Source organism: Manis javanica, chromosome 12, assembly GCF_040802235.1.
Source record: "Manis javanica isolate MJ-LG chromosome 12, MJ_LKY, whole genome shotgun sequence".
Lineage (NCBI taxonomy): Eukaryota > Metazoa > Chordata > Mammalia > Pholidota > Manidae > Manis > Manis javanica.
The window spans coordinates 64,977,872-65,003,647 of NC_133167.1; the positions used below are offsets into that span (position 1 = coordinate 64,977,872).

Consider the following 25,776-nt stretch of genomic DNA (forward strand, 5'->3'; position numbering starts at 1 on the left):
GGGAGAATGAAGCAGGGAGAATTACACTCCCTGAGTTCAAGCTCTACTAAAAGCCACAGTAGAACAGAATAGAGAGTCCAGATATTAACCCAAATATATACGGTCAATTAATCTATGATTAACGAGCCATGGATATACAATGGGGAAAAGACAGCCTCTTCAACAGCTGGTGTTGGCAAAACTGGACAGCTACCTGTAAGAGAATGAAACTGGATTATTGTTTAACCCCATACACAAAAGTAAACTCAAAATGGATCAAAGACCTGAATGTAAGTCATGAAACCATCAAACTGTTAGAAAAAAATATAGGCAAAAATCTCTTGGACATAAACATGAGCAACTTCTTCATGAACATATCTCATTGGGCAAGGGAAACAAAAGCAAAGATGAACAAGTGGGAGTATATCAAACTAAAAAGCTTCTGTACAGCAAAGGACAGCATCAGTAGAACAAAAAGGCATCCTACAGTGTAGGTGGATATATTTATAAATGACAGATCCAATAAAGGGTTGACATCCAAAATAGATAAAGAGCTCATGCACCTTAACATATGAAAAGCAACTAAGCCAATTAAAAATGGGCAGAGGAGCTGAACAGAAACTTCTCCAAAGAAGAAATTTAGAATGTGAACAGGTACATGAAAAGATGCTCCACATTACTAATCAACAGAGAAATGCAAATTAAAACCACAGTGAGATATCATCTCACACCAGTTAAGATGGACAACATCCAAAACACAAGCAACAACAAATGTTGGCGAGGTTGTGGAGAAAGGGGAACCCCCCTACACTGCTGGTGGGAATGTAAAGTAGTTCAACCATTGTGGAAAGCAGTATGGAGGTTCCTCAGAATGCTCAAAATAGAAATAACATTTGACCCAGGAATGCAGGGAATTTACCCTAAGAATGCAGCAGCCAGTTTGAAAAAGACAGATGCACCCCTATGTTTATCACAGCACTATTCACAATAGCCAAGAAATGGTAGCAACCTAAGTGTCCATCAGTAGATGAACGGATAAAGAAAATGTGGTACATATACACAATGGAATATTATTCAGCCATAAGAAGAAAACCAATCCTACCATTTGCAACAATATGGATGGAGCTAGAGGGTATTATGCTCAGTGAAATAAGTCAGGCGGAGAAAGACAAGTATCAAATGATTTCACTCATATGAGTATAAGAACAAAGAAAAACTGAAGGAATAAAACAGCAGCAGAATCACAGAACCCAAGAATGGACTAACAGTTACCAAAGGGAAAGGGACTGGGGAGGATGGGTGGGAAGGGAGGGATAAGGGGAAAAAAGGGGCATTACCAGTAGCACACATAATGTAGGGGGTGGGGGCTACACGGGAAAGGCTGTATATACAGAGAAGACAAGTAGTGATTCTGTAGCATCTTACTACGCTGATGGACAGTGACTGTAATGGGGTATATGGGGGGACTTGATAATAGGGGAAGTCTAGTAACCATAATTTTCAAGTAATTGTACATTAACTATATCAAAAAAAAAGTGAAGGATCCATCAGATTTAAAGATGATTGCGTCCCTTAGGGAGCAATCTGGGGTGACGTGGGAGGAGGTGAGGCCAGTCACGGCAGGTCATCTTTCTGGCTGTGTGGCACTTTTCCCTTGTGGAAAACCTCTTGGTGGCTTTATAGCACATGTAGTGTTCACTGTGGCCCATGAGGCTCTGTCCCCATCCTGATTCCCAGCCGACCCCGGCCTCCTCCTTCAGACCACAGCGCCCTGTTCTGTCCTCCCTCCTCTCTTCCTCACTCAACCCCGGACTTCTCCGGTACCCGCTCCGGGGATTGCTCACCCCCCTTAACGCTGTCAGATTCGTATACTGCCTTCTCATGGCCTTCTCTGAGTACCTTACTTAAAATTATAAGCTCACCCCAGCATTGCTTAACCCTTTAGCTGCTTTCTTTTTCCTCATTGCATGATATAGCACCATTTTGATTATTTATTTTGTTTGCTGTCCCTTTACCCCAACTGTCATGAAACCTCCACAAGAGCGGAGATTATCTACTTTTCTTGTTTACTGTTATTTCCCCAGTGCCTGGCACATAATAGGCAATGAATAAAAATGTTTAAAATACTGATTTGAAAGCCTAGATGAAATGTCACCTTTTCCATGAAGCCTTCCTTTTTTTCTCATTTGCCCATATCACTGTAGCTTTCTTAATGGCATTTATCATGCTTTGCCATGCATGGCTATTTGCATAAATATTTTTTCTCTACTTTAGATTGTAATTTCCTTGGGACATGCACTCCGTCCTTTCTCATCATTTCTCCCATGATGCTGTGAGGATTCACTCAATAAATTAGTGGTTTTGTCACATCTAAATTTAAAAGTATCTTTTGCCCATATTCCAAATAAAAGTGCATCAGTTCCTTTAACAACTTTGATTGTTGAGGGTGTGCCAGGCACCATAATTGACCCTGAACTAGAGAGAGGACTTATCTCTTTCTGCCTCAGGGGTCTCTCGGTATAAAGGGAGAGTTATTTATCTTTATAAACAGAATAATTCAACAAAGTGCTATGAATAAATTGCAGACAGGGTATAGTAAGAGCATAGATTTATTCAGGATTTTGATAACTTTTACTAGATAGTTTTGAGGTCTTATTTAAAGAAAGACCTTTGATTTATTTTATAACCTTACTCTAACCTCCAGTGTTAGAATAATAAGAAGGGTAGTCTAATAAAATGTTTTGAAATATTTTTCACTGTGGAGAGTTTTAACACTGTTTCCTACAAACACCCACACATAGGCAAGATCATATCATATGCATTACTCCTTTTGGATTTTTAAAATATACTTTATTCTAAAAGTAAAGTATAAATTTATTAAAAATAATTTCCACTTAATGCAATCAATATAAATAAGGGGCTTCTGTTAGTATTGTAAGACTATGAAATATCTAACTCTCTAATTAAATTATATTGGCTCCATTAACAAATTATTCCTGAAAATTTGACAAATGATTGTTATTTTGTTATAGGCTAATGGAGGAGCGGAAAGAAAGAATAAATAACTTCTTGAGTGAACTAATGAAAGGGAAACTTGACAATGAAGACTTGATTATTGCTAGAGATACTGCAGAAGCTGAGGCTGAATGGGAAAAAAGAGAAAAAGAAAAATATGAGAAAAATAAAGCACAATTAAAAGTGATTGCAGAACATAGAGCCACTGTGGTATGCAATTCAATTATGACAAATAAAAATTTTTAAATGAACATAAGACCTTTCCACTATAGTTTCCACTTCCCTCTGCTTCTCTGGCAAAACACTAGGAGAGATTTGAAAAAGTGTATGAATTATCTTCCTATATTATTGAAATCAGACTATTTTCTAAAAGGTCACATGATAATCAATTACAAAAGGATATAGATGGAAAGAAATAATCCCTTCTGTTTCAGAGCCCATCTGAAATGCAAAAAGTGTTACTCATTTAATATACTTCTCATTTGAATGTTTTTAAGACAAATCAAGTAAAAGTTATCCTATTGCATTGCTGTATTTCTTAATCCTTCAGAATTTATCTCCTACATGTGTATCATGACATTTAATTTGCATAGTTTGTAAACATAATTTTTGCCTACAAATATTTCTCTATCTTGCTTTTTTAATCCTTGTATTTTATTTTTTAGACTAATATCACCTATTTAAGTTTTCATTCTGTATTTCCTGATATTCAGGAATTAGAACAAAGCCAAAGTAAACTGGCCATATGCATATAATTTTCCACTTGTTTCATTGCTCCTGGCTGACTTTCTGCTTGGAGTTTTCTAACTTCATTCTTAGAGAGCACTGATTGTTAAAAATGTTTTTTTTCCCCTTCTCTTTTTAACATCTAGATGAAAAATAAAGAGGAAGAAGAAAGACAAAGAAAAACAAAGGACAAAGAACAATTGCTAGCTATCATGAAAGCAGATGAGATTTTCCAGGAGCATGAAAAGGAGAAAAAATTAAAAGCTGATAAAAAACATCGAGAAGTTCAAGATGCCCATATTCAGCAAATGGTAATTATTTCTATATGTTTTATTTATTTTAGCAATAAATGTGTAATGTAGAGTTCATGCTAGTTTTCTGTCTCCAAAACAATTTCCTTTGTTAAGTAAGATCAAATAGTCATTATGGCTATGTCACAATAAAATATTTTAGAAATGTGAAGTTTGTCTCTGTTTTTATCTGTATTAAAGTTCCTATACTAGGTTTATGTCTTTTGCACAAATATTTAGCCTTTTTAGAGTTTATTGTGCTTTAGTAAATATTTTAAAAATACAGATGCATATGGCAGGCCATGATATTTTTCTTTGCTTTACTCTTTTTCCTCTTTATAACTATAAATATTGAACATCTTTTCATGGCCTTTTTAGCCTTTTTTTTTGGTATCATTAATCTACAGTTACATGAAGGACATTATGTTTACTAGGCTCCCCCCTTCACCAAGTCCCACCCACATCCCCGTTCAGTCACTGTCCATCAAAATAGTAAGATGCTGTAAAATCACTACTTGTCTTCACTGTGTTGCACAGCCCACCCCGTGCCCCCCCCCAACACTATACATGCTAATCATAATGCCCCCTTTCTTTTCTTCCCGCCCTTATCCCTCCCTTCCCACCCGTCCTCCCCAGTCCCTTTCCCTTTGGTAACTGTTAGTCCATTCTTGGGTTCTGTGCTTCTGCTGCTGTTTTGTTCCTTCAGTTTTCTTTTGTTCTTATACTCCACATATGAGTGAAATCATTTGGTACTTGTCTTTCTCTGCCTGGCTTATTTCACTGAGCATAATACCCTCTAGCTCCATCCATGTTGTTACAAATGGTAGGATTTGTTTTTTTCTTATGGCTGAGTAATATTCCATTGTGTATATGTACCATATCTTTATCCATTCATCTACTGATGGACACTTAGGTTGCATCCATACCTTGGCTATTGTAAATAGTGCAGCGATAAATATAGGGGCGCATCTGTCTTTTTCAAACTGGAGTGCTGCATTCTTAGGGTAAATTCCTAGAAGTGGAATTCCTGGGTCAAATGGTATTTCTATTTTGAGCATTCTGAGGAACCTCCATACTGCTTTCCACAATGGTTGAACTAATTCCCACCAGCAGTGTAGGAGGGTTCCCCTTTCTCCACAACCTCGCCAACATTTGTTGTTGCTTGTGTTTTGGATGGTAGCCATCCTTACTGGTGTGAGATGATATCTCACTGTGGTTTTAATTTGCATTTCTCTGATGACAAGCGATGTGGAGCACCTTTTCATGTGTCTGTTGGCCAGTTGAATTTCTTCTTTAGAGAACTGTCTATTCAGCTCCTCTGCCCATTTTTTAACTGGATTATTTGCTTTTTGTCTGTTGAGGTGTGTGAGATCTTTATATATTTTGGATGTCAACCCTTTATCGGATCTGTCATTTTTGAATATATTCTCCCATACTGTAGGATACCTTTTTGTTCTATTGATGTTGTCCTTTGCTGTACAGAAGCTTTTCAGCTTGATATGGTTCCATTTGTTCATTTTTGCATTTGTTTCCCTTGTACGGGGAGATATGTTCAAGAAGAGGTCACTCATGTTTATGTCTAAGAGATTTTTGCCTATGTTTTTTTCTAAGAGTTTTATGGTTTCATGACTTACATTCAAGTCTTTGATCCATTTCGAATTTACTTTTGTGTATGGGGTTAGACAGTGATCCAGTTTCATTCTCTTACATGTAGCTGTCCAGTTTTGCCAGCACCATCTGTTGAAGAGACTGTTATTTCCCTATTGTATGTTCATGGCCCCTTTATCGAATATTAGTTGACCATATATGTTTTGGTTAATGTTAGGAGTCTCCATTCTGTTCCATTGGTCTGTGGCTCTGTTCTTGTGCCAGTACCAAATTGTCTTGATTACTGTGGCTTTGTAGTAGAGCTTGAAGTTTGGGAGTGTGATCCCCCCCAGTTTATTCTTCCTTCTCAGGATTGCTTTAGCTATTCGGGGTCTTTGGTGTTTCTATATGAATTTTTGAACTATTTGATCCAGTTCATTGAAGAAAGCTGTTTGTAATTTGATAGGGATTGCATCGAATCTGTACATTGCTTTGGACAGGATGGCCATTTTGACGATATTAATTCTTCCTAGTCAAGAGCATGGGATGAGTTTCCATTTGTTAGTGACCTCTTTAATTATTCTTAAGAGTGTCTTATAGTTTTCAGGGTATAGGTCTTTCACTTCCTTGGTTAGGTTTATTCCTAGGTATTTTATTCTTTTTGATGCTATTATGAATGGAATTGTCTTCCTGATTTCTCTTTCTATTAGTTTATTGTTAGTGTATAGGAAAGCCACAGATTTCTGTGTGTTGATTTTGTATCCTGCAACTTTGCTGAATTCCGATATTAGTTCTAGTAGTTTTGGAGTGGAGTCTTTAGGGTTTTTTATGGGCAATATCATGTCATCTGCAAATAGTGACAGTTTAACTTCTTCTGTACCAATCTGGATTCCTTTATTCTCTGTATTGTCTAATTGCTGTGGCTAGAACCTCCAGTACTATGTTGAATAACAGTGGGGATAGTGGGCATCCCTGTCTTGTTCCCAATCGCAGAGGAAAAGCTTTCAGCTTCTCGCTGTTCAGTATGATATTGGCTGTGGGTTTATCATATATGGCCTTTATTATGTTGAGATACTTGCCCTCTATACCCATTTTGTTGAGTTTTTATCATGAATGGATGTTGAATTTTATCGAATGTTTTTTCAGCATCTATGGAGATGATCATGTGGTTTTAGTCTTTCTTTTTGTTGATGTGGTGGATGATGTTGATGGATTTTTCAAATGTTGTACCATCCTTGCATCCCTGGAATGAATCACACTTAGTCATGGTGCACGATCCTTTTGATGTATTTTTGAATTCGGTTTGCTAATATTTTTTTGAGTATTTTTACATCTACGTTCATCTTGGATATTGGTCTGTAGTTTTCTTTTTGGTGGGATCTTTGCCTTGTTTTGGTATTAGGGTGATGTTGGCTTCATAGAATGAGTTTGAGAGTATTCCCTCCTCTACTATTTTTGGAAAACTTTAAGGAGAATAGGTATTATGTCTTCTCTGTATGTCTTATAAAATTCTGAGGTAAATCCATCTGGCCCGGGGGTTTTGTTCTTTGGTAGTTTTTTGATTACCGCTTCGATTTCGTTGCTGGTAATTGGTCTGTTTAGATTTTCTGTTTCTTTCTGGGTCAGTCTTGGAAGCTTGTATTTTCTAGGAAGTTGTCCATTTCTCCTAGGTTTCCCAGCTTGTTAGCATATAGGTTTTCATAGTACTCTCTAATAATTCTTTGTATTTCTGTGGGTCTGTCATGATTTTTCCTTTCTTGTTTCTGATTCTGTTGATTTGTGTTGACTCTCTTTTCCTCTTAATAAGTCTGGCTAGAGGCTTATCCATTTTGTTTATTTTCTCAAAGAACCAGCTCTTGGTTTCATTGATTTTTGCTATTGTTTTATTCTTCTCAATTTTATTTATTTCTTCATTGATCTTTATTATGTCCCTCCTTCTGCTGACCTTAGACCTCATTTGTTCTTCTTTTTCCAATTTTGATAATTGTGACATTAGACCATTCATTTGGGATTGTTCTTCCTTCTTTAAATATGCTTGGATTGCTATATACTTTCCTCTTAAGACTGCTTTTGCTGCATCGCACAGTAGTTGGGGCTTTGTGTTGTTGTTGTCGTTTGTTTCCATATATTGCTGGATCTCCATTTTAATTTAGTTGTTGATCCATTGATTATTTCGGAGCATGTTGTTAAGCCTACATGTGTTTGTGAGCCTTTTTGCTTTCTTTGTACAATTTATTTCTAGTTTTATACCTTTGTGGTCTGAAAAGTTGGTTGGTAGAATTTCAATCTTTTGGAATTTACCGAGGCTCTTTTTGTGGCCTAGTATGTGGTCTATTCTGGAGAATGTTCCATGTGCACTTGAGAAGAATGTGTATCCTGTTGCTTTTGGATGTACAGTTCTGTAGGTGTCTATTAGGTCCTTCTGTTCTAGTGTGTTGTTCAGTGCCTCTGTGTCCTTACTTACTTTCTGTCTTGTGGATCTGTCCTTTGGAGTGAGTGGTGTGTTGAAGTCTCCCAGAATGAATGCATTGCATTCTATTTCCTCCTTTAATCCTTTTAGTATTTGTTTCACATATGTTGGTGCTCCTGTATTGGGTGCATATATATTTATAATGGTTATATCCTCTTGTTGGACTGAGCTCTTCATCATTTCATAATGTCCTTTTTTATCTTTTGTTACTTTCTTTATTTGGAAGTCTATTTTGTCTCATACCAGTTTGCAACAACTGCTTTTTCTCTCTGTTGTTTGCACGAAATATCTTTTTCCATCCCTTGACTTTAAGTCTGTGCATGTCTTTGGGTTTGAGGTGAGTCTCTTGTAAGCAGCATATGGATGGGTCTTGCTTTTTTATCCATTCTATTACTCTGTCTCTTTTGATTGGTGCATTCGGTCCATTTACATTTAGGGTTATTATTGAAAGGTATGTACTAATTGCCATTGCAGGCTTTAAATTTGTGGTTACCAAAGGTTCAAGGTTAGCTTCTTTACTATATTACTGTCTAACTTAACTCACTTATTGAGCCATAATAAACATGGTCTGATGATTCTTTATTTCTCTCCCTTCTTATTCCTCCTCCTCCCTTCTTCATATGTTGGGTGTTTTGTTCTGTGCTCTTTTTAGGAGGGCTCCCATCTAGAGCAGTCCCTGTAAGATGCCCTGTAGAGGTAGTTTGTGGGAGGCAAATTCCCTCAACTTTTGCTTGTCTGGGAATTGTTTAATCCCTCCTTCATATTTAAATGATAATCGTGCTGGATACAGTAATCTTGGTTCGAGGCCCTTCTGTTTCATTGCATTGAGTATATCATTCCATTCTCTTCTGGCCTGTAGGGTTTCTGTTGAGAAGTCTGATGATAGCCTGATGGGTTTTCTTTTGTAGGTGACCTTTTTTTTCTCTCTGACTGCCTTTAATACTTTGTTCTTGTCTTTGATCTTTGCCATCTTAATTATTATGTGTCTTGGTGTTGCCCTCCTTGGATGCCTTGTAATGGGAGTTCTGTGTACCTCTGTGGTCTGAGAGGCCATTTCCTCCCCTAGTTTGGGGAAGTTTTCAGCAATTATTTCTTCAAAGACACTTTCTATCCCTTTTTCCTCTCTCTTCTTCTTCTGGTACCCCTATAATGAGGATATTGTTCCATTTTGATTGGTCACTCAGTTGTCTTAAAATTCTTTCATTCCTGGAGATCCTGTTCTCTCTCTCTGCATCAGCTTCTCTGCATTCCTGTTCTCTGTTTTCTAGTCCATTAGTGGTCTCTTGCATCTCATCAATTCTGTTTTGAAGTCCTTACAGAGATTGTTTTATTTCTGTATTCTCCCTCCTTAGTTCTTGCATATTTCTCTGCAAGTCCATCAGCATGGTTATGACTTTTGTTTTGAATTCTTTTTCAGGAATACTGGTTAAATCTATCTCCCCAGGTTCCTCCTCAGAGGAAGATGTAGCACATGTTGAAGCTATCTGGGTTAGTCTTGTCTGGATCAAATTTTTTTGCCTTTTCATGTTGATAGGTGCAATGGTGAGCTATTTACTTTCTGTCAGCTGGGAGGGCCAAGGCTTTCCACTAGCTTCAGGCTTTTTTTTATTGGGACAACTGTGACCCCTAGTGGCTTGTGTTGGGCAATTGTGTGTAGACTGGGTGTCTGTATCTTGCCTGGCCAGCATGGAGGAAACTCCCTTGCTGTGGGTGTGGCCAGCCTCAGGCTGCTGCTCTGCTATGGCGGGTCCCTGAAGGGGTATTGGACGGGGGGCTGTTTGACTGTTTACCTCCGTGAGGGGTCTCAGAGCTGTTGCCCAGGGTGTTAGAGCACCCAGGGTTCCCTGGAATTTCCAGTTGCTAGACTGTGACCCAGGATTCTTCCGTCCAGCTGTGCGGTCCCTGTCCCTTTAAGACTTTCAAAAAGCACTCGCTTTTCTTTGTCCCAAGGGTGCTGGCTTTGGGACCCGCTCACAGGTCTTGCTGTCCTGTTTCCCTAGTTTCCAGCACCCCACGCATACACTGTGTCTGTGCTCTGGTGCAGATGGCTGGGGCTAACTATTCAGCAGTCCTGGGCTCCCTCTCCCTCCCCGCTCTGACTCCTGTCCTCCCACCGGGAGCTGGGGTGAGGGGCGCTCGGGTCCCGCTGGGCCTTGGCTTGTATCTTACCCTCTTCGTCAGGCACTGGGTTCTCGCAGGTGTGGATATAGTCTGGCTGTTGTCCTGTGTCTTCTGGTCTCTCTTTTAGGATTAGTTGTATTTGTTGTATTTTCAAAAATATATATGTGTTTGGGAGGAGATTCCCACTGTCCTCCTCATGTCGCCATCTTGGCTCCACCTTGTACTAAACATCCTTTTTAGCCATTTGTGTGACTTGTTTTGTGAACTATTTGAATCTTTTGCCAATTATTCAGTTGGATTATTTTCTTATTGTTGAGTTCTAACTTTTTTTTGAAATGTGGTAAACTATACATAAAATTTACCATTTTAGCCGTTTATCCATTTTAAGTGTATGGTTCAAGGGCATCACTGTCCAACAAATGTGCAGGTTTTAACCACATGAACTGGAGGCATAGCAGTACCCTGCAGGTAAATGTGCCATCAACTTGCAGTTCTTACCTGATCTAATAGCAGTTTTTTATGAAAAAACACTTTTCAAGTAGTTGCCTACTCATAATTACTTTATAGTTCTCTGAAATGGTTGATTTAATAATTTTGAATAATAAACTTGTTTTCTGTGGAGGGGAATCATCCAAATTTCCCATGTAGCCATTACCAGAAGTAGAATCCACCATGTTATTTTGAAGCAAACCCCACATATAATCTTGGTGTGTATTTCAGCATGTATCCCTAAAACTGAGGACTTTTTAGATAGCAGCATAATCACAATTCCATGATCACACCTAAAATAATTAACAGTGTTTTAAATTTCCCCAAAATTGTCTCATAAATATATTTTAAACTTCATTGTTTGAATCAGGGTCAAATAAAGTCCATCTATTCTCTTTGGTTAACATGTCTTTCAAACTTCTTTAGATCTGTGACTCCTCTTCTGCACCCATCTCTCTCTCTCTCTCTCTGTTCATTATGTTTGTCTTGCAATTTGCTTTTCGAAGACACTGGCTTCTTCTAGAATTATTACAGTTTGGATTTTGCTGGTTGCATCCCTGTGGTGTAGTTTAATGTGTTCCCTGCATTTCATGTAAGATCTCGTTTACGTTAGATTCAGGTTCAGTTTCTGGCAAAAATTCTTCATACGTGATGTCTTTTTATTAGAAGGAACATAATGACTGTGGTCTCACTTTCTGTGATACGAACATCTAGTGATTATTATTGCCTCGATCTCTTAATTCATGAGGTGACAAACTGTTGGTATTCTCATTCCTTCTGAGTCATTTGCTGAAGTCTTCAAAGAACTTCTTGATCAACTATTTGGTTTCTGAGGTACAATTTTTAAAGAAAAGAGGATAAATACTTGAATCTTTCCCTTTATTCTCGTTTTCAGAAGAATTAGCTCTCTAGCATCCTCCAAAGGTGCTTGTCACTTTACCCCCATGTTGTGACTTTTAAAATTTTTAAACAGTATTTTAAATGTTTCTTTAAAAATCTGTATTTATGCTTAATGCATATCAAATTTGAGGCACCAGTCATATGATCTATTATACTAGCCCTTTCCTTCCATTGCTACATCTTTCTATAATTCAAATGTTCCTTTCTGTTCCCTCAATACCTTTCTACAAGTGGCTACTAAACCATTATAGCCAAATTGCTCAAGATCCGAAACTGTAACATTTTACCTTTAATGAGATAGTGTTTAGCCTATTCTGACTTTTTTCCAATCTTGTTGAATGTCATTTTCTATTTTTTCAAACTCCAGGTATTCTATTTCCAATTCAACATATAGCGCACAAGCCTTAATTTTGAAATGCAGCACTTAGTAATAAAAATTTGGTATTTCACATTCCTATCTATGGTTGCACTATTTCCCCATAAATTTAAACAATTTAAACTTATGGTAAATATCAGGTTTGGGCTACATTTTATGTTGAAGTGTTACTGATTTTGAAAAATATTTTTATGAATATTGAATATATTCATACATAGACAAGCCGTACAATTTTTGGCAAACTCAGCATCTTTTTTTTTTCTAATTTTAATTTTGTTTTATTAAGGTATCATTGATATACAGTCTTATGAAGGTTTCACATGAGCAACATTGTGGTTACAACATTCACCCATATTATCAAGTTCCCCACACACACCCATTGCAGTCACTGTCCATCAGCTTAGTAAGATGCTATAGTCACTAGTCTTCTCCATACTGTACTGCCTTCGCTGTGACCCCCCCTACATTATGTGTGCTAATCATAATGCCCCTTAATCCCCTTCTCCCTCCCTCCCAACTCCCTTTCCCTTTGGTAACCACTAGTCCCTCCTTGGAATCTAAGTCTGCTGCTGTTTTGTTCATTCAGTTTTCCTTTGTTGTTTTACTGCAAAAATGAGGGAAATCATTTGGTACTTGTCTTTCTCCACCTGGTTTATTTCAGTGAGCGTAATACCCTGTAGCTCCATCCATGTCATTGCAAATGGTAGGATCTATTTTATTTTTATGGCTGAATAATATTCCATTATGTGTATGCACCACCTCTTCATTATCCATTCATCTACTGATGGACACTTAGGTTACTTCCATTATCCTGGCTATTGTAAATAGTGCTGCGATAAACATAGGGGTGCATACGTCTTTTTGAATCTATGATCCTGTTCTCTTAGGGTAAATGTCTAGGAGTGGAATTCCTGGGACAAATGGTATTTCCATTTTTGGTTTTTTGAGGAACCTCCATATTATGTTCCGCAACAGGTTGAACTAGTTTACATTCCCAACAGCAGTGTAGGAGAGTTCCTCTTTGTCTGCATCCTTGCCAGCATTTATTGTTCCTAGTTTTTTCGATGTTGGCCATGCTACTGGTGTGAGGTGATATCTCATTGTGGTTTTAATTTACATTTCCCTGATAATTAGTGATGTGGAGCATCTTTTCATGTGCCTGTTGGCCATCTGAATTTCTTCTTTGGAGAAGTGTCTGTTCAGATCCTCTGCCCATTTTTTAATCCGGCTATTTGCATTTTGGGTGTTGAGGCATGTGAGTTCTTTATATATTTTTGAAGTTAATCCCTTATCCGATATGTCATTTATGAATATTTTCTCCCATACTGTAGGATGCCTTTTTCTTTTACTGATGGTATCTTTGCTGTACAGAAGCTTTTTAGTTTGATGTAGTCCCATTTGTTCATTTTTGCTTTTGTTTCCCTTGCCCTTGGAGATGTGTTCAGGAAAATGTTGCTCATATTTATATTCAAGAGATTTTTGCTTATGTTTTCTTCTAAGAGTTTAATGGTTTCATACTTACATTCAGGTCTTTAATCCATTTTGAGATAACTTTTGTGTGTGGAGTTAAGGCAATAATCCAGTTTCATTCTCTTGCACATAGCTGTCCACTTTTGCTAACATCATTTGTTGAAGAGACTGTCATTTCCCCATTATATATCCATGGCTTCTTTATCGTATATTAATTGGCCATATATGTTTGGGTTTGTATTTGGTCTCTCTATTCTGTCCCATTGATCTATGGGTCTGTTCTTGTGCCAGGACCAAATTGTTTTGAGTACTGTGGCTTTTTAGTAGAATTTGTAGTTGAAGAGTATAACCCCCCAGCTTTATTCTTCCTTCTCAGGATTGCTTTGACTATTCGGGGCCTTTTGTAGTTCCATATGAATTTGGGAACTATTTGTTCAAGTTTGTTGAAGAATATTGTTGGTATTTTGATAGGGATTGCATTGAATCTATAGATTGCTTTAGGTAGGATGGTCATTTTGACAATATTAATTCTTACTATCCATGAGCATGGGATGTATTTCCATTTATTAGTGTCTTATTTAATTTCTCTCATGAATATCTTGTAGTTTTAGGGGTATAGGTCTTTTACCTCCTTGGTTAGGTTTATTCCTAGTTATTTTATTCTTTTTGATGCAATTGTAAATGGAATTGTTTTCCTGATTCCTTTTTCTGCTAGTTCATTGTTAGCATATGGGAATGCAACAGATTTGTGTATTAACTTTGTATCCTGCAACTTTGCTGAATTCAGTTAGTAGTTCTAGTAGGTTTGGGGTGGATTCTTTAGGTTATTTTATGTACATATCATGTCATTTACAAACAGTGACAGTTTAACTTCTTCCTTACCAATCTGGATGCCTTTTTGTTTCTTTGTGTTGTCTGATTGCCATGACTAGGACCTCCAGTAATGTTGAATAAAAGTGGGGCGAGTGGGCATCCTTGTCTTGTTCCCGATCTTAGAGGAAAAGTTTTCAGCTTCTTGCTGTTAAGTATGATGTTGGCTGTGGGCTTGTCCTATATGGCCTTTATTATGTTGAGGTACTTGCCCTCTATACCTATTTTGTTGAAAGTTTTTATCATGAATGGGTGTTGAATTTTTTGAAATGCTTTTTCAGCATCTATGGAGATGATCATGCGATTTTTGTCCTTTTTGTTGATGTGGTTGCTACGTCGATTGATTTTTCAAACATTGTACCATCCTTGCATCCCTGGAATAAATCCCACTTGATCATGATGGATATTTCTGATGTATTTTTGAATTCAGTTTGCTAATATTTTGTTGAGTATTTTTATATCTATGTTCATCAGGGACATTAGTCTATAATTTAGTTTTTTTGTGGTGTCTTTGCCTGATTTTGATATAAAAGTGATGCTGGCCTCATAGAATGCAAACTCTGCCTTTTTTTAAATGCCAATGGGAAGACAAAATGTAAAGTTAACCAAAACTATAAAAATCTTTAAAAAGCCATTAAAATCATCTTATATAATATAAACAGCCATAAGAACATTTCTGTAAACGGTTAGAAATTTTCTGTAATGTAAATGGTTAGAAATTTTAGTAAGATGGCTTGTGATAGATTGCTACAGTACTCATTCCATCCAGCTTTTGATCAGCCTATGTAGATAAATGTCACTCATTCTAACTTCAAATTCTTGGGAAACAGAGAATGCAATTGGTTTAACTTAGTTCTGATATCCATTACTGATTTATTCTTATATGGTTGGGCCACATGGTATAGTAGGCTAACTTAGGACAGTGGGTTTTGAATGAGTACCTTCAGAATAGTGGATAAGAGGGGACAGTGACTGATGTCTTCTATACCTGCCAAAGTATGAATCTTATAAATGGTAGAAACAGGATTCTAAACTTGATTATTTATATAAATGTCATTGTTTTAACCATTTTGCTCTATTGTTTGTTTGAAAATATATCATTACATAAGACTATTAAGGTACATTTCATTGAATCAACTACTTTGAGCATACTATTGTGAGAAGTATGGAAAAGTTTCTGAAATAAATTATGGTATATAGTTTTTAAGTCAGTACTTGTGAAATATCAATGAGTTTAGAAAATTATACTTACCACTTCAAATGTTACATATAATTAGAAAATTGATCTTATTTATCAATATGAAATCATATTTTCTTTCTTTCCCAAATAGGCCAAAAATAAGTTTAATGCCAAGAAAGCCAAACAAGCAGAACTAGACTATTATAGACTTACTGAAGCGCTTGTGGCTGAAAAGGAGAAAGAATTTCAGGACTATGCCAGAGAAGTAATTCGACTTGAGTCTGAATCAACAAATAAATATATTTATCCTCTTATAAAAGCTGTACAGGAAGGACCTGGAAGTGGCCATGGACCAGTTTTTGTGGACAGAGGTGGATTAAGACCCAGCTATCAGGCAAATGATGCCACTGGAGTCCAGCTCCCTTTTTTTAACTCTCAGCAATCGAAGTATAGTAATTTTCAAAAGTCTAAGGGAAGGCTAGGTTTCACATGGTAGAAGAGTTTATTTTTAAGACTGAGAAGACCAGTAATAAGAGCTACAAATCTAAGTGAATTGTATGCTTATGATTTCCATTATTAAAGCTACTCTTCATCTAAGTACAATTATGTCTGATTTAATTGACTCTTCACCCAAGCTTAATTCAGATTCCATTTTTTAATTTTGAGAAAATATATACACAACATAAGATGTGTAACTTTAGCCATTTAGAAATATATATTGTGGCATTAAGTATATTCATAATACTGTGCAACCATTACTACTATCTAGTTCCAGAAATTTTTCATTGCTCCAAATGGAAATTCTGCACCTATTATTAAGCAGTCAGTTCCCACTCCCCTTCTCCACAGCAACTGGCAACCACTAATCTGCTTTGTCTCTATGGATTTGCCTATTTGGTTATTTCATATAAATGGAATCATAGTGTGGCCTTTTGTATCTGGACTGTTTCTTTCAGTGTATTTTCAAGGTTCATCCATGTTACACCATTATCAGTTCCTTTTAATACCTAAATATTCCACTGGAAGTATTTTTTTTCTCATCAACAGAAATATACTTATTGTTTAATCCTTTAGTTTCAAATAACAATACTATTATTACTAGCAATACTACTAAATGCAGTTGATGACTTCCTTGTGGTTTATTCTGTAGTGTATCTCACTAAACATATGCAAATTACCATGTTTTAAAGCCACTTGAAAGAATTCTTCTACATGTAGTTATACCACCAACTCCTGAATTGTCATCTTGCAAAATGGAAACTCTATGCTCATTAAACAACTCTCCATTTTCCCCTTCCCTCAGCTCCTGGGCCCTATCATTCTGAGTTTGACAACACAAGATACCTCATTATGTGGAATCATACAGTCTTTATCTTTCTATGACTGGCTTATTCTGCTTAAGATAATGTCCTCAAGGTTCTTCTAATGTTTTCACGTGTCAGAATTCCCTTCTTTTTTCAAGGCTGAAAAATATTACACCACTTGTATATACATTTTCTGTATCCTTTCCTTCAGTGGACTCTTGGATTATTTCCACCTCTTGGCCACTGTTTAATGTTGCTAAAAACATGGATGTTCAAATATTTCCTTTTTGATACTTTCAATTCTTTTGGAGATATACTCAGAAGTGAAATTGCTGGGTCATATCACGATCTTATTTTTTTTTAATTTGAGGAACCATCATACTGTTTTCAGTGAGTGGCACCATTTTATATTCCCAACAGTGCACATGGGTGTATGTACTCACCAACACTTATTTTAATAGCAACCACTTAATGAGTATGAGGTGATACCTCATTGTGGTTTTGATTTGCATTTCAGTCATTTGTATATCATCTTCGGAGAACCGTCTACTCTAGTCCTTTTGGGCAGTTTTCCATCGGTTGTTGAGTTACGGTTCTTTATACATTATGGATACTAATCTCTTATTAAACATGATTTACAAATATTTCCTCTCCCACCTGCAAGATTAGCTTGTCTTTTCAGTTGTATCCTTTGCTTGTTTATATATTTGTATTTTACTCTTAACACAAAGGAACCTTGCTTTTTTAATATATTCTTGAGATCACAGCATTGCAACATACCAACGTCCTCATTCCTTTTCCAACTGGCATGATGTTCTGTTGCCTGCATGTACCACTTTATTCAACCAGTGGTGTATGAAGATATGGTGGTATCCAATCCTTTATTATAAATTTCTGCAATTAACATTTATACATTTCATATTTTCATGAGTGTATCTTTTAGATTCCTACACATGGGAATGCTTGGCATAGGTGTAAATTCACAGAACAGCATTCTCTCAGGGATCAAATCTTACAGAAACAATTCTGTCGTCATGATTCTCTGGTTATGATAAAAATTTGCAGCTCCCTTAGCAGTAGTGTGTGTACAAACATACAAAAAATATATATTCTGCATATAATTTCAAGACTTCCCAACACCCTTTCATAGGCCACGTGCTAGTGACTTTCACCCATACCTGATTGTACCTAAATGAATCTGGTACAAGGATGGCTACCTATCCTCCTAAGAAGTGGCATAAATGATTCTGTAGGCAAGCCATCATTCTGAACCACTGTTTCATTTATGAATCCCAGGTTAAACAAACCACTCATCTTTAAAGGAACAACGTAGCTGTTTAAAAACACTACATACACTGATTCCCAAACTGTGCCAAGGTGTCCTGAGGGACAACTGTGATCTCACAAAGCAGTTCATAGGGTATTTAAACAATCTAAAAGTATAATGGGTTGGAGTAGATCGGTTATGACACATTAGTCATTCCTTTTGATGATGTCTATCTTTATAAACCTGGATTTTCAGCTGTTGCTGGGGTAATACACTAAGTACTGCACAAAAGTCAAAGTACTACAGAAAAGATGGTGATGGTGTCCAAACTGATTCCAAGGTTGAAGGTGTACAATGACTAAGTTGCACACATCCCATCAGTAGCTAATTCTGGTTTAGAGTCAAACAGAGTATTTTAATTTTGCACATGGCTACCAAGTTGTTAGGACATAATTTAGCTATTTGAACTTAACTATTTAACACACCTGTTAGGTATTTCTTTTCACCTAGAGTTGCCACCATATTCAAATTACCAGGATACAAAGGCTCAATGAACTAAAATAGTCTGGGACTCTCTAGTATATACCCTTTATAGTCAGTTTTAGGCATGATTATTGGTCCTGGATAAAACTATCTTTAAATTATAAAACAGGTAAGTTTCTACAAAATGGTTAATTACATACATGTGTTATAATCAACTTAGCTGAGTGAAGGATAATAAAACACTGAAGACATTACTAGTTTTTCTCTTACATATATAATTTGATTGATTTACTTGCAATTAGGGACTAAAGAATTAATAAGCACATTATAAACAAAAGACTATTCAGTTTTAAAACTAATTACAAAACAATTCAGTGAGAAGAGGCAAGTGGCAAAGCACACTCAGAGGAGTGGAAACGCTCTAACCTGCTAATTTGATAAAAGAAACCCACAGTTAAGATTTGTGGCAAAGATAAAAACTAGAACCAAGACACTTTGGGTACTGAAGGGGAGAAAAAGTGTAAAACTTATGAATCAGCACTTAAACATAAAAAAGGAAAATAGTATTAGGTTAGGAAACATGTTTAGGAAAAGAAACCTAGGAAGCAATGAAAATTGATACTAGAAGCATTTTAATTAATACTCAATCTGCAGTCCAAATGAAGCACTTACATTTTACATATTCTCTTGGCTAAATAAAGCATTTAAAAACACTCCAGAATTTGATGGCTTAGTAATATTCACCTATTAACACATACAAACCAGTGGTTAGAATTTTACCTAACCATATATATTTCAGTGACCAATTTTCAAGTAGGTGTGTTTTCCCTAAATGTGTCTAATTTAAATAAAAACCAAACCAAACAGGAAACCAAAAACTAGTCAATTCATTTTACAAAGGTCAGTTTACATTTATGACTTTACAATGGTGTTATAATTAAAACTGACAAGCACAGGATGTAATGTTCCTAATGTGAGATTTTGGAGGAATTATGAAAAGCAAATGTAGCATTCCAGTAGATAGTAACACAAAATCCAAGAGTAACCTTAAAAGTTTGCAAAAGACAAACTGCAATCTGAAGCATTATTATTATAAATATTTACACTAGAACTTATTTCCAAACCTTCTGGAAATAATCACTGCTGGCTAGATTTTTTAAGCTCAGTATCACGGTAAAGTAAAAGTATATTTTAGTTGATTTTCTTCATTATTTGGCTCTTCATAAAAATAAAAGTTGAATAATATAACTCATTTTAAAAATACAAAAACAAACTGTTATAATATAGTTTATTTAATACAATGTTGAGCTATAAAAGTTGATACAGTTTCAGGGCTTAAATTCTGTACAATGCTTTTTGCAGAAAAGTTACTGACAAGAGAAACAGCATTTTCAAACTAATCATACAATTGTGACAACTTTATTCCTCAATTTCATTAAAAAAATATACATCACAGTGACTTCTGAGCAAGGAAAAGCAGTACATTAACTTCATTTGTTTTTCCCTTCCATAACTTCCAACATCCCCACATACAAACACCTGGTTCATTTATCAATCCTTCAAAATACTACAAGCACACAAAAGAGGAATAAAATATACAGCCACGTATTTTTGGTAACATAGGAATTTGCTTAAAAAAAAAAAAAGGCAGAAACACAAATCAACCCCACCATTCAGTCCTGTATTTAAAAAGAAAAAACAACTCCCTTCTCCAATCTTACTGATGGAACTTTTTGTTTTCCTTTAATATTCACTTCTCGTGTCACACCACAGGCCAGAGTTGGCCTGCATCGTTTAAAGGCAGCTGGGAAACCCACTACAGAGAAGAATCAGCCAATGCTGCGCTTCCGGAAGTTTATTTTCATTAATTTTTTAAATGAGTATTTATAACAGAACACATCTTTTCATAATAAACAAGTTATAAACCTATAATCCTTGGAGAGTTTATCCAACTGTAAATGAATGCTAAACTACAGTAAATATGACCAAAAGGAGACAGAAAAGTTATCCATTTTGTTTCTTTGTAACAATCAACTATATGGTATACATTTAAATAGCTTCTGGTGAAGGTAAACAAACACATTCCTATAGAACTATATAAACTATAAAATGTTTAAAGTGGATGAAAATTGCCAGTAAAGCACAATGAACTACTAAGAGCATACCAACTTCTTCCACATACTGACCTGAGAACAAATTAGAATCGTGTAATAGCAATACCCAAAGACCAGCAACCCAATGTGTTCCTGTCCATAATACTAAGAAATTTGTACTTTTCAGTTTCATACTTTTCACTGGGTACAAGCATCAAAGGCCATTCAAGCAAAGCCAATATGAATATCACCCTTGTGCAGACGGATTTATCAAATTCTTTTGAAACTTCTATGAGGGATTTCATTAAGGAACTTAGAAACTACAATGCTCTTAAAAACTAACAAGAGCGTTATTAAAAATGTTTTAATGCAACCCAGTAGCTTCTCTACACTGTTCATTAACATTTCTCTCTAATGTTAATTTCTCTGGCAGATATTTACCCAGAAAAATGATGTACATAAAATAGCAATCATGAAAAAAAATCTGATATTGCTAATCAAGCAATCAAGTAAACAAGTTTAAATATCTTTAAGAGGATATTAAACTAAAGGTACTGTGAAGTCAACTGAAAACTCTGACAGAACTGTAAGATCAACTTGACAGGAAAGAATTAAATTGTTGACTTTCAGGAAAATAGTTATGTTCAAAGTAAAAACTAAAGGTGGCACAACTATTAAAAACACAATAATGTTAGGAAAGGACCATTTGAGTCATGTGCTATTCATAAGCAAAGGCAGACTTGAGGTTCAGTTAATGCTGTTTAAATTCTGAAAATAAAATCTAGCTGATTGTCATCTCTCAACTCCTTCACTATTATGTTCTACTGTAAAAATAGCTAAAAAGCTTTTTTAAAAAGGCCTATAAATAAAGCTTAGCATGGAGTTGCTCTTTTTATAACCAAAACAGGCGAATACTACTTACAGAAATTATTTTTTTTCCCTTATGGTTACTTAATAATTCTTAGTAGATAAAGCTCTGGGATCAGATAACAGAAATATTTTTACTTAGCATGGGTTTTTATATATTTTTTTTATTAACTGTTTGTTAGAAATCCTTTCTTAAATAGCACCTTTCTTGAAGGTCAAATAGTTTGTAACAACGATTTTTAAAATGCAGCTTACTGAATTTAAAACAATAATTAAAAATATGCAACAGATTATACAGCTTGGGCACCCAAGACTCAATTATCTCTCAGGTTGATCTGTGGTCAAAGTCTAAGGAATCAATCAGCCTGGATTATTATAATAAACATCTACTTTTTTTTATCATTAAAAAAAATTTGGAGTCCACTGTGGATGTTTCGAGATAATCCAATCTTATAATCATGACGCTATTCATTATGCAAACAGCTACCACAATGCCAAAGTTTTCATCAATAATGGGTTAAGCATTGCTTTGCTCAGTACAAACAGCATTGAATAGCTACTAGGTTTACCAAGAAGCTACCTAGGTGTATAGTTGACACCATACTGACAAATATTTAAAGTACAAAACAGTCTACTGGCTACTATTAATTGGAATTCTGAAATTTCTTTTCAAATGAGGCAGGTTTTGTGTTTGCTGTATGTTCAATATTTTATTTAAAAGAGAAATTACAGGGAAAAAAGGCCACACATCACAAAAATAGCAATATACAACGCACAATTCTAAATGGATTTTGGTATTTTAACTCTGCAAGCTATGAAATTTTGTAACTTTGTATTCTACACGGCAATGTTAGACATGCCAAGTTATAACAGTGTTAACACAAAGGATATAGAACCACCTGAATAGAAAGAAACCAGAGTCATAAACATGCTATAGCTTACTGTGATACATATATAGAAAAGACGCTTTTTTTCCCCCTTTCAAACCCACAGCTATGAGAGTTAGAGAAGTCAGTTCAAGTTAAAAAAAACAAAAAACAACAATCATGCAGAGATGACAACTCTATATAGGTCAGTGGCCAAAAAGAGAAATCTTGAAAGTTAATGTGTCAATACTAACGATTTTTAGAATCTAACTTAAAACCTGCACAAGTGGTAAGTTTTAGTAAGAAATGTACTTTTTTCATTTTAAAGAAGGGTAACAATAATAGTAATAAAAAGTGTTCCCCAAAAGCAAAAGTTTCATCTTTTCAGACCAAAAGCACACAGAATTGAGAATTACAATCTGATCTTTCAAGGTATAGTTCTTGCTAGATGCTGCTGTCTAACAGCAAGTCAAGCTCAATCAGAACATCAAGTGAAAAGAAAACAACTATTTTTGAAGGCAGTTTAGACAGGAAAAATATTAATATGAAACAAGCTACAGATGAAACTGTAAAGAGTAACATACGAAGTACAATAATTACTAAATATTATCTATCTTAAAGCACAAATTACTATAAAATCAAAAATGATGACTTAAGATTTCAAGTTATTAGGGTTCTGCTTCTGTGTAATTAAGTTGTTACAGCAAGCCTCTATTATAAATACAATGAGAAAATCTACACAAGATTTCTTCTACCTAGGAGCTGCTAAAGTTACTTTAATTATGAGAAACACAAGCTTTTTTAACAATGTATTCCAACAATCAGTTATGCTTGTGTCCAACTGGCTGATCAAACAAACTAGGGTGTAGAACAGCATGTTTGCCATTGGCTGATTGTTGCAACACAAAAAATGCATACATGAAGTAGTTAAACACAGCACACAGTATTACACCAAAGTGTTTTTCTCATTTCAAGTTTATTAAAACTTTAGCAGTACAAATTATCCAGGTTGCAGATTATCAAAAGATCAACTCAATAAAGTCCACATTAAAAAAAAAAGAAAAAGAACATAAAACAACCCAAAAACAATAGAGAGAGGAAAACAACATAGAGGAGATTCATCAGCAAGTCTCTAAAACTTAAAATCTGAGACACCGAGAGAAGCTCATGTGACTCGCTCATCCACTTTTGTCTTCATCTGTTCCAGGACTTGATTCATGATTGAATTTTTTATTTTTATCATGTATGTGGTCATTTTCTTGACCCTTTGATTTCTGGTTTTCTTTTTCCACTGAGGATCTGGTCTTCTCATCCTCCTTATTTTTCCATGTAGAGAACTTTAATTCATTGTCCTGACTACTTTGTTTTGTTTTTGAGAATGGACTTTGATCTCTATCACCTTTTTTTTCCCTGTTACTAGTTGAGCTACTATGATCACGATTTTTAGAGTACATTCTCTTCTCACCCTCAGAATTTTCTTTTCTGTGTGAACTCTTACTTTCTTGGTTTCTATATTTCTCTTTATTTCTGCTTTGACTTTCTTCTCTTTCTGAGCTCCGCGAATCTCTCCTCCTCCTCTTCCCGTCTTTACTTCTGGATCTTCCTGGGGTGGCTCTTCTCTCTCGGCTTCGTGACCTTCCCCTTCTCCTGTATTCCTGTTCTCTGTATCTATAGTACTCCTTGCTTCTGCTTCTATCTCGGTCATGGCTTCTGGATCGTGCTCTTCTGCCCCTGTCCCTACTTCTGCTCCGTTCCCTTGTTCTGCTGTTATAACTGTGCTTGCCTTTCGCTATATCCCGTTCTCTACTCCTAGACTGTGCATATCTGTCCTTTTCCTTACTTTTATTACGATCATGTTCATTACCTTTTGTGTCTAACTGCTTAGACTTCTCTTTACTTCTACTCCTTTCCTGATCTTTTCCTTTAGAATCAGACTTTTCTTTTTCTTTAACATTCTCATGATCCCTTTCCTTACTCCTCGACCTCACCCTCCTTTCTTCATGTCTACTATGCTTTGTATCTCTCTCTTTACTCTTTGATTTCTCCTTGCTCTTACTCCTACTTTTGGATTTGGCCCTTTTCTTCACCTTGTTTTTATTATATTTATCATCTTTCTCTGAATTTCTCCTGATGTCTCTCTCTTTGCTGTTAGATTCATGGTCCCTAACTTTCCTTTCCTTTTCACTTTTCCTGTTTGGACTCTCCGACACATGCCTGTGATCAGGTATTTTTTTCTCTTTTACTCTAACTGGGCTTCTTTGATTTTCTTTTATTTCATTTAACTCACTCCTAAAAAACAAGAGGGAAAAAGTCTTTTATTAGGAAGAGAATGTGGGCACTATTAGCTAAAATGATTCTATTTTTTTTAAGACTTACAGAAACAACTGAAATGCCTATAAATAACTTCATGTAAAATGCTAAAATACTAGAACACACATTTGAAAGGATATATAGTTTAAATCTTACTTATCCCCTTTGATCCATCTTTCACCACTTGACACCCTCATTCTTTGAGCTCTCTGCATCTCTTGCCTCCAATGTGGAGGAGTCTCACTACGTCTGAAACGATCCCTTGATCTGGACCTAGAAGGAGTTCGATAGCGCTTAAGAAAACAAAAAGAAAAAAAATTAACATATAAAAACATAAAAGCATTATAGTAATAGCTGACGTATATATAGTTCTAGGTTCAAATAAAATTTCTAATATTCCTATGCCCTCTAAAATAACTAAAATTTCCAAATTTTCAGGTACAAAATCAATGAGACAGAAATACTTTAAATAGGCATGCTATAAATTCAAAATAAGTATTAACCACAGAAATTCTAGCCACCCATGTCTTCTTCATGAACTGCCCTGTTTAAGTGAAGTTAGAGCATAACAGGTGTAGGAACCCTTACAAATTGCCAAGTGCCAATCTGCAGTATGTATTCTTAATGTTTCAAGCAAACATTTCCCATACACTCAGAAAAACTGAGTAAATTGGGAGATATTTATTCAACCAATAATTACTCAGTTCTTTGGATGGCCAACCACTCTGTGACATAATGAGGAAACATTAGTAAGCTAAGACATATTTGAATTTGCTCTTTTAGAATTTATATTCTACAAGGCTAGGAGAATGCACAAATAGTCATATAATCACAGATATTAAACATACATGCCGCTACAAACAGAATGAGTGTAAGAAGAGAAGAAAAAGGTGCTCAGAAAATATACAACAAAGAGATGTGACCTAGCATAGGGAAGGGTATGAATAGTTAAATGATAATTAAAAACTGAGAACTTAAAAATATGTCTGAGGAGCTACCTAGGCAAGAGTGAGGAAAAAGAGGTAAAACGGTGAGGAGAGCAAATGAAGCATAATAAATACTATGTTTTAAGGTCCTAAGACAAGAAGAAACAGAATGTTTCAGAAATGATAA

The 25,776-nt window shown here is 35.7% G+C and overlaps 2 protein-coding genes across 13 annotated transcripts in view; one reads left to right on the plus strand and one right to left on the minus strand.

Moving 5' to 3' along the window:
* CFAP210 (cilia and flagella associated protein 210) overlaps positions 1-25,776 on the plus strand; it is a 120,675-nt gene that overhangs the window by 90,567 nt on the left and 4,332 nt on the right. For 4 of the 6 annotated variants that reach the window (XM_036995042.2, XM_073218723.1, XM_036995044.2 and 1 more), the window contains 3 exons: positions 3,012-3,204; positions 3,867-4,031; positions 15,625-16,076. In XM_036995042.2, the coding sequence (XP_036850937.1) occupies positions 3,012-3,204; positions 3,867-4,031; positions 15,625-15,969 (703 nt within the window). In that variant the 3' untranslated portion in view covers positions 15,970-16,076. Of the gene's footprint in view, positions 1-3,011; positions 3,205-3,866; positions 4,032-15,624; positions 16,077-25,776 lie in introns of those variants that run through there. The other 2 variants (XM_073218724.1, XM_036995043.2) reach the window with 2 other exon arrangements.
* PPIG (peptidylprolyl isomerase G) overlaps positions 19,799-25,776 on the minus strand; it is a 37,969-nt gene continuing 31,991 nt past the window's right edge. For all 7 annotated transcript variants that reach the window (XM_073218720.1, XM_073218718.1, XM_017667913.3 and 4 more), the window contains 2 exons: positions 24,820-24,956; positions 19,799-24,642 (listed from right to left, as the gene is read on the minus strand). In XM_073218720.1, coding sequence (XP_073074821.1) covers positions 23,532-24,642; positions 24,820-24,956 — 1,248 coding nt within the window. In that variant the 3' untranslated portion in view covers positions 19,799-23,531. The remainder of the gene's footprint in view (positions 24,643-24,819; positions 24,957-25,776) is intronic.